Source organism: Lupinus angustifolius, chromosome LG11 (assembly GCF_001865875.1).
Source record: "Lupinus angustifolius cultivar Tanjil chromosome LG11, LupAngTanjil_v1.0, whole genome shotgun sequence".
In the NCBI taxonomy this organism is placed as follows: domain Eukaryota; kingdom Viridiplantae; phylum Streptophyta; class Magnoliopsida; order Fabales; family Fabaceae; genus Lupinus; species Lupinus angustifolius.
The window spans coordinates 9454528-9467261 of NC_032019.1; the positions used below are offsets into that span (position 1 = coordinate 9454528).

Genomic DNA, 12734 nt, shown 5'->3' on the forward strand with positions numbered 1-12734 from the left:
CAATAATACAACAAAATACTTTCACAACTCATCAAATATCATATTCATCACTCCATAGTTGTTTCCTGCCATTCAATTCAATCTCATCCACGCCACATGGCACCTTTCCTCTACTATTACGTGTAACTTCACTCTCTCATTTTAATTTTAAATTGTATTTCACAATCACTTATATGGCAAGCCAAAACAAAGGAAAAAGTATAATATTGGAAGTGAGACTTTTATATAGAATAGAATAACCCTTTTATCATGAAAACAAAAGGAAAAAGAAGGATCTTTAGGTCACAAATTGTGATTTTAGAACTCTTCCCTATACTAATGTTAAGACAATTGCTACCCTATTTTCTCAAGTTGTGGTCAAGGTGGTAAAGGAGAGGGTGGAGATCCTCCTAATATTAGAGAGGACAATGTAATAAAAGTAAAAGAAAAAAAATAGCATTGTAATATTTTAATTCTTTTTTGGTATTATTTAGGATATTTCTTCCCCTCTTAGATAAAAAATTAATATTTTTTAGAGTATGTGATTGTCTCTTCCAACAAATGTCACTTACAGGAATCGAAGTCTTGATATTTAGTCATCCTGAAAATCAAACGGTATCTTATACCACTAAATCAATACCTTAAAAAAAATCAAATGACAAAATTTAACCTTAAGAAGTGTAAAAGGAACAACTCTATATAAGTAGAAGAGTCCTTCACCTAGAGGGAATGTAACTCTAACCATAACAGTAGTTTAAAAGACTGCTCCAACCCTCCGATCAAACCACACCCCTTAATCAACGGTCATCATAAAACAACATTTGCTAACAAAGATTCCACGTTACACCTTTAAATTGAAACCCATACACCATAACCACTCTGTTTAAGAGGCACACTACATTGTTTAACAGAACATTACATTGCTACATACACTTCCTTTGTTGTCTCTGTCTTTTCATTCAACCGAAACTATGACAGAGTCTCTAACCAAGCCTGAAACTGCTCCGGCTCCGATTCTACCTCCGGTTCTACCTCCGGCTCCGGTGGTGGACCCTGAGCCTCCTCTGGCTGAGGCTCCACCGCTTGCTGCCTCTGTTGATGAGAAAGCGGTTGTTCCACCGGCACCGGTGGTACCGGTAGAGGAAACCAAGGTTCTTGCTATTGTTGAGAAAGAGAGTGAGTTGTTTACAAAATTTGAAACTTTTGTTTCATAGAAATTATGGGCTGCTTTCAAAATCTCAACTTGTTCATGATTGATAAGCTTGATAGTTCATATAATAGCTATGTCTGTTTTGTTGATGAGAGAAAGTTGGAATATGAAACTTCAAATTATGTGTCTAATCGGTTTTAATTAATCAATTACCTTGTAATTTAATTAGTATTGCTATAATATTATGGGTTTTCAAGGTTTGTTTCATCAAAGGTTGATATATGGAGCTTGATATTGTTGGCTCAATGTATTATTCATTCTTATTCCATTTTTTGACTTTGATGGAGTGCTTTGTGCTTCAGCTCTGGTTATTTTTCAGGAAAATAATTATGGGTTTTCATCAAAGTTCCAACTATGATTGGTGATTGTTTTATGACTTTGCCTGATTTTGATTATTTCTACTACTATAGAGTTTAATGTTGTGACTGTTTTTCAATTTCTGTTTGGTTGTTGAGAAAGTGATGTTACATTGAAAATGAAGGAGCTGGAGCTTAAATTATGGATATTGGTTTGTTTTAGTTACCTTTCAATACAAGGCCTGATTGCTGGATTGAGACCATCATCTTCGATAGTGTCTCATTCTTTATCCTAGGTCAATTAGATATTGTCACATAAATAAAAATTAAAAATAATAAAATTAACATTCTAATTGGTCCAAAATAGAGAATATGGCACCGTTAGAAACATGTGATTTATGTTAACTTAGTTTAATATTGCTCGCATTATTGAATGGATTGTTCCCCACCTATATGTTTTTATTTTATTATCATGTTCTATATTCCATAAAAGATTTTCTTTTGGGATTGTTATGATTTTCCATTTTCTTTGTTCCATTTATTTCCCCCTTGGTGGCATACTTATTTTAAGGGCTATGTTTCATAGCTTTTAAGTCTGATTAATGATCTTGGCAGCATGCCTTTCGGTTATTAGATCTGTAAGCTTTCTATTACGGGCCATCTCTTCTAAATTGAGTAACCCTTTTTAGCAAGAATCATGGTTTCATAAATTATTATAAGGTCGAAGAGTAATGATTCTAACCATATGTCTATTATATTTTTTTTTATACTAACAAATATATCCTTTCACCTATGAGTAATGAACTAATTCTTTTTCTCGAGGTTTATAGTTTTTCATCCCAATAAGTATCACTCTAATGAATTGAACTCTTTACAATTTAGTCTTGTTGGGATTTAGTGGGGTTGTACCATATGCCTATTATTATTTAGAATAAACTCAATTAATCTAATTTTAAATTATAAATGATGGGGATTACTTGACTTGCAAAAATTAGTTCTCTCTTTCTTCAATGCTTATTATTGCAGCATAAGTTTTTGTCTAGCTAACTGTATATACTTCTGTATTTAATAAACTTATGTATTTTTTTTTATACATACCTTATTAGGATTACACTCTAGCAATATTCCACCAAGGAGACGTGATGTTACATCATTTCTTGCTATATACATCAATCACTCCCATTAAAGAGATTCTAATTAAGCCCTCCACGTTATTATAAAATATAATTATGTGCCCCATGTTTTGACTTGCGAGGAAAGTTATTTGTCCTCTCTGGAAGATGGTTTGATTTATGTGACAAGTTATTCTAAGATCTTCTAAAAGGTTATAGTTGTGTCTTTTATTTCCTCCTTATATACACTCAACCAATTTAAATCCAATAATGAAAGGAGGCATGCATTATTTATATATTTACCTTTTTTCTAACCATTTTCTAATTTTAAATAGATTCTAGCAGCTAGACCAGTATCTATTTTTCATTTTTTATTTCCTAATTATTTTTATAATACGATTTGGTCAACTGTTTTTTTTGTTAAACATTATCTGAGATTACCCCATAGTTGGTCAAATGGAGGCTATTCTAATTCTTAGTGGAAGAGGATGCCAAGAAAACCTTAAGCAAAATGATTAAGAAAAACTTAGAATCAATATTTTGTTGATGAATATGATTTATGATAGAGCATTATGACATCGTTTGATATATATAGTCGATCTCATTTAGTGAGATAAATTCTTGATTGTTGTTGTTGATTGAGATAAATTCATCCTTTGCTCTATGACATCTGTATTGAGCTTTTAATATATGTGTAATGGTATCTCTGGTACTATTACCTTAGTTTTGTTGCTAGATTAATTCATGCAGTAATATAACATCACATTCAATGATCTAATATTTTTATCTAATCATGGAGTAATATAACTACAAATAATGTTTCTAAGTTACAATATATTCTCATAAGATGTATATTTTCAGTTCCTAATTGCAACACATTAGTTGATCAAGCATGTGAAGGAAGGTGATAATTTTAACATCTAATCTAATATTGGATGTAAATGCTTACAAATTTAACAAGTGCATGAACTTTTCTATTTAGTTGGTTTTAACATATAAATACTTCTGCACTTGATATAATTATCATGGATATATTATTGCATTTACTTACCATTTTTATTTTGGTTTACAGAGACACCAGATCCTGTAAATAAGAAAGTAACTCTTGATAGAGGTTAGTGCTGAATTTTCTCATATTTCAGATTAAGTTATGTTTTATAACTTATAAATATTTCATCTATTTGTTTCATAACAACTTCTATGAACCAATTTGAAACCTTTTATGGTTTCTATACCAACTATTCTCTAGACACATTGCAAATATATGCATGAATTTCTGGCCAATTCATCTTTAACTCGGCATCTATGTCTTTGTTAAATATATTTTTAGCTAGAGTTAGTTTTAGTTCGCTAGTCTTTATTTCCATGTATAAATAGTTTACTTTCATTGTAAACTATTATTCACTCATTTCATTCAATATTCAATATCATTCAAATTCTTTCATTGAATGCATATTCTCTTTCTGGTCTCAGATTCTTAATAGTCTGTTTTAGAGATGATCTTGATGGTCCTACAATCAATTTTTCTTCATAAGCAAATGCCTTATGTATTTCTGTGGTTTACAGATGTTGCTCTTGCAGAAGTAGAGAAAGAGAAAAGGTTGTCTTATGTAAAGGCATGGGAAGAAAGCGAAAAATCGAAGGCCGAGAATAAGTAAGACGTTGTTTTAATATCGTTTTGCAGTTAAATCGTGAAGAAGAACTCACTAGAAATTAGAAAATCTATCAAATAAGTACTGTATTGATACAGTTTGCATGACACATTAATCTTCTCAAGTCCAAACCTTCTATATAAGTTCATATGCTTCAAGATTTAGAGGCTACTATTTAAAGTGTCATTGGAATATTTTGTTTTTGGTCTGTCTTTATATTCTGTATTCTTACAAATTTATTGTGATCTGTTAACAGAGCTCAAAAGCAGCTCTCTTCTGTTGCTTCTTGGGAAAACAGCAAGAAAGCCTCTCTTGAAGCTGAGCTGAGAAAAATTGAGGTAATACTTAACTTTTTATTAAGTTAATCACTTTCATGATGACATTGCTTTTTCTATTATTCATTACATCATGATGCATGTTGGCACAACACTAAGAGAAACACATCCTTTTTAATTATACTTTTAATTTTGTCAAATGACATCAAGTATTATGGCATCCCTAAGTTAAATCTTTCTATCATTAAGAGTATAATATGCTTCTACTGATGAAATAAGCAACTTCAGAAAGGAAGGTACTATTGTAATAATACTTTCAATTTCAAAATTTGGCCATATCCTAAGATGTGTTCTACTATATCCTTTTGTTAAAGATTACAAAATAGTGAGTGTAAAAAAACTCAGAATCTAATTGCAGAGGTTATAAATGACTTAACCATTCAGAACAGATTTTACCATGACATGTAAATCTGCCAAGAAAGTTGTCATTTTTTGTTCTACAAATATCATTTTTGAATTGAATGAGTTAGATTCACATAATCATACAAATGCTTTTGTTTTACTACTATATTTAACACCCTTGAGTCCTTTACAGGAACAACTAGAGAAAAAGAAAGCAGAATATGGTGAAAAAATGAAAAACAAGATAGCTTTGGTTCACAAACAAGCAGAAGAGAAAAGAGCAATGGTTGAAGCCAAACGTGGTGAAGAATTTCTCAAGGCAGAGGAATTGGCTGCAAAATTTCGTGCAACTGGAAACACTCCAAAGAAGTTCCTTGGTTGCTTTTAAATGTCATAGTAATAATCAAAATTGTGTCTATATATCATTTCTTGTTTGTTTGTGTGTAAGAAAAGTAATCCAAAGAAAAAACAATAAGATTGTGGCATGCAAGCTTGTAGAACTTTGGCTTAGGATAAGTGTTCTATGCTGTTTGTTTAATATATATTTTTCAAGAGAATCACTCTTAACAATTATGTATAGAGTTTCTCTTTATTCATTGTTAAAAGGACTATCTTCTCTTTTTGAAAATTATTATTGAAAACTAAGTCCAACACTTTCTAAGTATAAAAACATCATTTTTAATTTCTATTCCTTAAACAATGTCTTAGAGTGTAATGAGCCTTTCATCAATGTTCATGTGTTATTTTTGCAAGTAGTAAAAGTGTAAAACATATTTAACACATTATTAAATGGGTAAGATAACTATAAAAATAATTCAACAGCATATGATCAGAAGGGAATTGTATAGTTAAAAATTAGAATCATGGTAAGAAAGTAGATGCATGGAATAAAAACACTTGAAGCTAAATCTGAGGTAGCATATCAAAAACATAATTTTAGCAGAAACTTCTAAATCACATTTACTGATCCAAGTAAAGTCTAACATATAAGATCCATTATATATTATATATATTCAGCCAATTACCAAGTCATATACTTCTTCAGTGGCTCACATAAAGTCTACAAAAATAGCCAACCAAAAACTAGATGGCTGAATTCAGCATTGTATTACACCAAACCACCATGACACTTGTAAGTTTATAATGCAAAGTACTGATACTTTGCCATAAAAACATGAAAGTGTCATGGAAATGTTGCAATGTAATGTACAAAAAAACGTTTTTGATGGCCAAATTTTAATCATAACATGCACTAAAGAGGGGAAATAAAAGAGCTTTCTTCTAAGAAGCTCATATCATTGTTTATAGGAAAATCTAATAAGAGCTGCAATGCAGTATCAGATGAGTCTTCCAAGTCATTAGAGCTTGCTGAATCAGAGTTTCTCCACTCCAAATCATCTTTCACATTGCTTGCTAACTCTGTTGTAATAGCAGACACTGAACCACATTTGTTTGAAGATGATCCTGAAGAAATTGGACTAGTTATGTCATCAAATTTACGTGCGCTTCGAAACGATTCTCCAACTTCAGAGTTCCATATCCGGAGAAAATAGTCCGAATCAGTTTTGTTGTTGGCATCAACAAATGAGTTAGGATCATTGTTGAACAAAGATGACTCCCTTGAGAGCCTAGCTTCAGCTTCGAGCCTTGCACTTTCCCACTGCGCCATGTGACGAGTCGATACGGATGATGCAAGTGGCTTGCCAAGTTGGTAACATGAATAGGCCATTGGCAAATGAGTTTGAGGGTCAAGTCCCATTCTAATGAGACGTTTCTTTAAGTGCGTGTTCCATAAATTCTTGATCTCATTGTCTGTTCTTCCCGGTAGCTGAGATGATATTGCAGCCCACCTGTATTGAATTGTTCATTTATTGAACACTATTAAATGTGCCTTGGAGAAAAGGGACATGCATTTATTGATAGATATAAATGCAATGAAATTTCAAAGGTAATAATTGGAGCCCCATTGCATTGTAACTGTGGTCCTTACATTACAATACAAGTGGGTATCAATTTCATGGAAAAAATTGAACACATTCCTAGATATTGAATAGACCACTTCTTTATGAAAATTTACTTTCTTTGTACCTAAACTTATGCCCTTAAGCACACATTATATAACCCTTTTATTCCATGGATAAGATCTGATACCTCAATATTTCAGAAATAAAAATATTTCATGTCAATTAAAAAATAAAATATTCATTATTATTCTGTTTTTACTTCAATATCATTAGTCTCGGACATGATTTGAAACACAGTTTTGGACATCAAATCTTTGTCCTTGTTCTGGGTAATGCAAAGGAGTGTCCTTAAAGGCACTCATTATGGTTATGGTTTCATTGATAGAAACATTTTCTTCAAATCCGATGTATTTATTAAACTAGACTTAAAACTTAACATGGTTTCCACTTTATGAAACCTTAACCGTGCCCTTGGTTCACATGATCCTGATTATTTTTTTGCTCCAAAGGAGCGGTTATAATAACACAATATTTACCATTTGCTAGCATCTTTGTTTCTATGCACCCATAGGACATTCTAAATTTTCTAGTAATAGATTTTCTACTGTCTTGAAGTTTAGGGATTTATAAGTGATGTATTTATCATTTTGATAGTGATATACTTAGAAAACTTGTTTTTTTTTTATTAAAAACTAGTGTCTATGGACACAATATATAAAATGTTTCAATAAAAATAAATCAGGTGTAACAACTATTATGCATGTTGTATCTTAATCTTTTGACCTATTACACATTAAATATTCTTATTGAGAAATATCAACATGGGTGCCTAAAAAGCATCACCTTCTTTGTCCCATTCTAAACACCATAGATACAAACTTTCAGTTTCCAAAGACCTACCATCAATTAAGATTTGAACTCCAATTTCACAAATAAGTAAATGAGTTTGACAGGCATAAAGATAAAGAACTAGAATAACCATGTCTCACATTGATGATATTGAAGTAAAAATAGAAAAATAATGATTATTTAATTTTTTGAATTGACATAGCATAAACTTTCATTGGTACTAGACATAGTTTAGGACAACAGATCATCCTACAAGACCACTCTAAAGTAGAACTCTTGCAAATACTTCTCAGCTCAAGGGAAAGCATAAATTTAAATTAAAAAAAATAAGTACCTATTTCCAAGGATACCATGAAGCTGTATGACTAGTTTTTCTTCCTCAAGTGTAAAAGGGCCACGTTTAATATCAGGTCTAAGGTAGTTTGTCCACCTAAGCCTGCAACTCTTACCACAACGAAGAAGACCTGAAAGGATAGGAACTCTTACAGTGTATTGAAAATGAAGCTAAAATTTTGGTTGGTTTAGAATATAAACAGAAAAGGAAGAGATCATAGAAAAACATAACCTGCTATTTAAAACAACATGGTTAGGTAAATGTAATATATGTAAGAGTAAGGGGATTATGTTTTTCTTCTCCTTCAGATTATTTACCTTTTCATACTATTGCCAAGGGCTTGAAAAAGTAGAGGTGATGGAACAAGAATCTTTTGTCCCAAACTATGTCACATACCAATGACAATAGAGGAAAAACATAAAAATAAAAAAAATGATTAATTTTTTTAATTGACATGATTTGTTTTTATTAGTAGCACACATGATTTAGTATATGGTTTGGGACAGTTGATGAAGAGTTGTTAAAGCTGCACGTGTTAGAAAAACAGCAAGTTCCATGAATGTAAACACATGATCAAAGGTTGTAACTTTGTCTTGCCCTTTAACACAATTGTTCTAAACTTGTAAGGTAAAATACAACTACTAAAGGGACACAAAAATTATCCAGGACATAACATTCATTGTTGATGGTTTAACAAAAAAGCTGGTCCAAGTAAAACTATAAACTTACAACCAATTTTAAAAAAAAAAAGGTATTTACGAAATATGATTCAAATCAATGAAAAGGTAACTTCAAAAGCAGCATTTTTATCACTTTATGGAAACTAATGTTTTTAAGATAGAAAAGTGATTGTTGAAGTTTAAGTTTCAACTTCCAATACACTAAAGAATGAGAAAGATAAAGCATCAAAACCTGCCAACTTTGGAAGAGAACGCCAGCTTCCATGACCACCATTCTTGTTGATAAAATTAACAAGAATCTCATCTTCTTCAGGTGTCCATGGTCCTTTCTTTAAGCCCATCTTGTCACAACATGGTGCTCTTCCCATAGTTTCTCCAAAAATTATAAACAACACTCACACAAAGTTAAGGACTATAAACCAAAAATGAAGAACAACCCTTTAAAGTTTAAAGTTCACACACCCTTTAGAACCATTCCAATGTTGAAATTTTATAGCACCAAAATGGTCACAAGGAGACACTAGAAGCCACAATGTGAGAATGGTATAATAATAGGGAATGACTTAAATGCTAAAAAAATGTGTGACATCTTTATCTGAGGCTATTCGAGGAGACATAATTATTGATGTGGGCTTGGAAGAACTATAATACTACCCTCATTTTACTATCATTGATATAATATTTAGAGAGTAATATATATGTATTATCAGAATAAATAAATATATATATATTATAATCAATGTAATATTTATTATTTATTCGTATTATTTTTTTTGAAAAATTAAAATAATTAAATATAAATTATGAATAATATAATAATCGTTTATAAAACTTATATCACTTAGTGCATACATTTTATATAGTTCATTAAATTTTTCAATTGGGTCAGAAAATATTGAATAAAGTAAATGTAAAAAATAACAATTAATACATTTAAAAACAAAATGAAAAAAAAACTTTAAAATATAGAGATCGATATATAAGAACGTGTGTGTAATAATTAATTGAAGCGAGTTTCAAGGTTGCCATTGAAGCAATAAATGTGTGTACAGATACAGTGGCATTGATATGTTGAATCAGATTGATTGAGAGATAAACTTGCACAAACAATGGAAGTGAGGTAAAGGGTGTGTGTTCTATACTTTCGTTTTTAACTTTGCACATAAATGGCATGTGAGAGAAAAAAACAGATGCAGTGAATATGATAGTGACTGCATTAAATGACATAGGATTAATATCAACAACACTATACAGTAACGAGTGTGCTTATACTGTTCATCAAACATTTTTTCATGGTTAGAAAATTGTTCATCAAGTAATGAGTATTATAATGATATGTGATGTTAAATATATATTATTCATTAACATTGGGTTGATCCAGTGATATAAGATTTGGCTAGTTTTCTAAAAAAATATTAAAATATCAAATGTTTAATTTTGATAATAACCAAGAACAATTAAACACTCTAAAAAATATTAGTTTATTACTCATAAAGTAAATTGCACGAACAAGATCTACTTGTATGATTTTTTTATATTATTCAAAATAGATTTTTTTGTATTAGTCAAAATAGATTTTTTTTTATATTAGTCTAAATATAGGTTGAATTTTTCAGAATGTAGTTACATTTGATATGGAGAATTTTATCACCTATTTTAATCCTACCTAATTCATATAAAATTGTCTCTTTGATGGATGGTATTTATTGTTTAGAAAAAGTAGATAAAATTTCACCAAAGGTGATTTAACATTTTAACACATGAGATCTATAAAAGTCTCCCAACTAGGGAGAATAATTTAGATAGAGCTCATTCAATGAGTGAAGACAGAAGGAGAAGAAAAATATAAGTTAGAAATTAATGATTTGTTGACGTTTTCTATTGAAGATTATAACATTATTTTACTACACACGGGAATAACGCTTTCTTGATATTGTAGAAGACAAAGATGATTGTGGACATTAGAAAATTTTATATTATCACTCCATTATTTGCAATTCGTTTTTAATAATTATTAACTTTTAAATATAAATAAATAAATGATAAATTATATATTAATTGTATATAGATTTTTGTACGAACAACATATAAATGTTATAGTTATTGAATAATGATATAACCATATTAGTTTTATGAACTTTATTTTTTATATTTGTTTTGTACCAATTGACATTTATTTTTTAAAACAGTGGACTATATTAGGATCTAGATGTAGATGTAAAGAGTAGTGTAATGATCTTATTTTGTTGAGAAATTAACATTTAACTTTTTATTTACACATTTTTATAATTAGAAGGAGAAAGTGTAAAGTAAGAGGTGTGTTTTCTTTTGTTTGATTATTTAAAAACTTAATATCGGGAAGAATGATCAACTTAAATTAACATATGTTAAATGTTGGTACTTGTCAACGTATATAAAAGTAAACATTATATAAATAATTTTTATTTCACTTGTTAACAAAAAAAAACTATTAAAATATAAAATTGTATTGATATTAATCTATAAATTAATGTTGATCCAATAGTAAGGAATAGATTTATTGTGGTTGATGACATGAGTGTAAATCTCAATGTGGATGTAAAAATATCAAATTAGTGGACAATTTGTAAGCACTAATAGAATCATGGGTTTTACCTTAGTTGTGTTGATCTTTGTCATCTAAACTTTTGTACACGAAAAATATTTATATTTTTAAGATAGTAGATAAAATTTGTTTTAAAATAGTAAATAAAAAATCAACTAGTTTGGGTTTTTGATAGAGAACCTTTAAAATAAGGCAAATGCTTCATAGTTCACGTTTCTTATGTTTATGTTATAAAAGCAGGTGGTAAATGCATGAAAATAAGGAACGATTCTGTAATTAATATAATGGGCACAATTTTTTATTCAACTTTTGTTTGAAAAATTAGAAAACAAAGGAATTATACAATAAGCGTTGTATTTTAAAAGTTTTAATCTTATCTAACATTCGCAATTTACTTTTCGTTTTTTACAATTTTATTTTGTGGATAACACTTTGAAGATGAATAAACAACGATTAGAATTGGGTTTAAACAATGTTTGTTTCATTTTGGTATTTCTCTCTAGCATTGTTGATCAGAGATAATGTGAAATCTTCCAAGGCTCAAGAGATGCAATGTGCCCTAACCGTAATGCTTTGGCTAACCATTGATTATGTTGGGAAGTCACACATCTTCGTATATCTCATTATATTGGGACTGATTTAAATTAATGTTATATTATTTTTCTCATTGTCAATTGAATTTTGAAATGAAATGCTTAGCCAAATCCCTTTTACAACCATAAGTCACTAACCCTTAATACTTGTTTTTCATCCTTTTACAGCCAAGCCCCGAGGCAAACAGCAATATCTCTACATACCTTAATATATAACAAAAAAAGAAAAAAATGTTATACTCAAGAATCATTATTAAAGTATTAATATAAAGATGATGAGCAGTGTGATCTAAGAACGGTATGAACACCAAAAGATGAGATATGAATATATGGTTCAATTCCTTTGACAATCTACTTATAATCTTCAAGCTTCTTTTTATAGCTTTAAAATCTATGTTTTATATCTCCTTCTTCTGTCCGGAACAGAGATTACATGTGTTAAAGTTTGTCTTTATTCTATATCTCCCAATTAAAAATTGTCACACAAATAAATAAAAAAATTAAAAATAAAAAGGTTACATTTTTACATTTTTATCTTACTTATCCGGGAATATAAAATTGGGATAAGTGATATATATTCCTTAAAATAAGTCTTCATGAGATAGCCATTGAGTGATGACTTGGACTCCAATTGTGAATCTTATTCTTCTTTTTCCTACTGTATAGCGTTTAGCCTCTTTTTTCAGATAGGTGTGTAACCAATGTAGAAAGGTTCAAGATCCACTTACTCTAAGATCCTAGTTATCAATTTTAGAAAAAATTAATGGTTTGTATTAGTGAGTAGATCTAAACTATTAGATATTC

General features: G+C 29.8%; 2 protein-coding genes across 2 annotated transcripts; one reads left to right on the forward strand and one right to left on the reverse strand.

Annotated features, from left to right (window-relative positions):
* On the forward strand, window positions 875-5503 carry LOC109359199 (remorin-like). Its single transcript, XM_019603771.1, has 5 exons — window positions 875-1155; window positions 3670-3711; window positions 4164-4251; window positions 4506-4587; window positions 5120-5503. The coding sequence occupies exons 1-5, from the start codon at window positions 951-953 to the stop codon at window positions 5312-5314; spliced, it is 612 nt and encodes a 203-aa protein (XP_019459316.1). The 5' UTR covers window positions 875-950; the 3' UTR covers window positions 5315-5503.
* On the reverse strand, window positions 5948-9316 carry LOC109359388 (transcription factor MYB3). The gene is made up of 3 exons (XM_019604033.1): window positions 8986-9316; window positions 8074-8203; window positions 5948-6776 (listed from the first exon to the last, which is right to left on the reverse strand). Exons 1-3 carry the CDS (start codon window positions 9119-9121, stop codon window positions 6179-6181), a joined length of 864 nt encoding a protein of 287 aa, XP_019459578.1. The 5' UTR covers window positions 9122-9316; the 3' UTR covers window positions 5948-6178.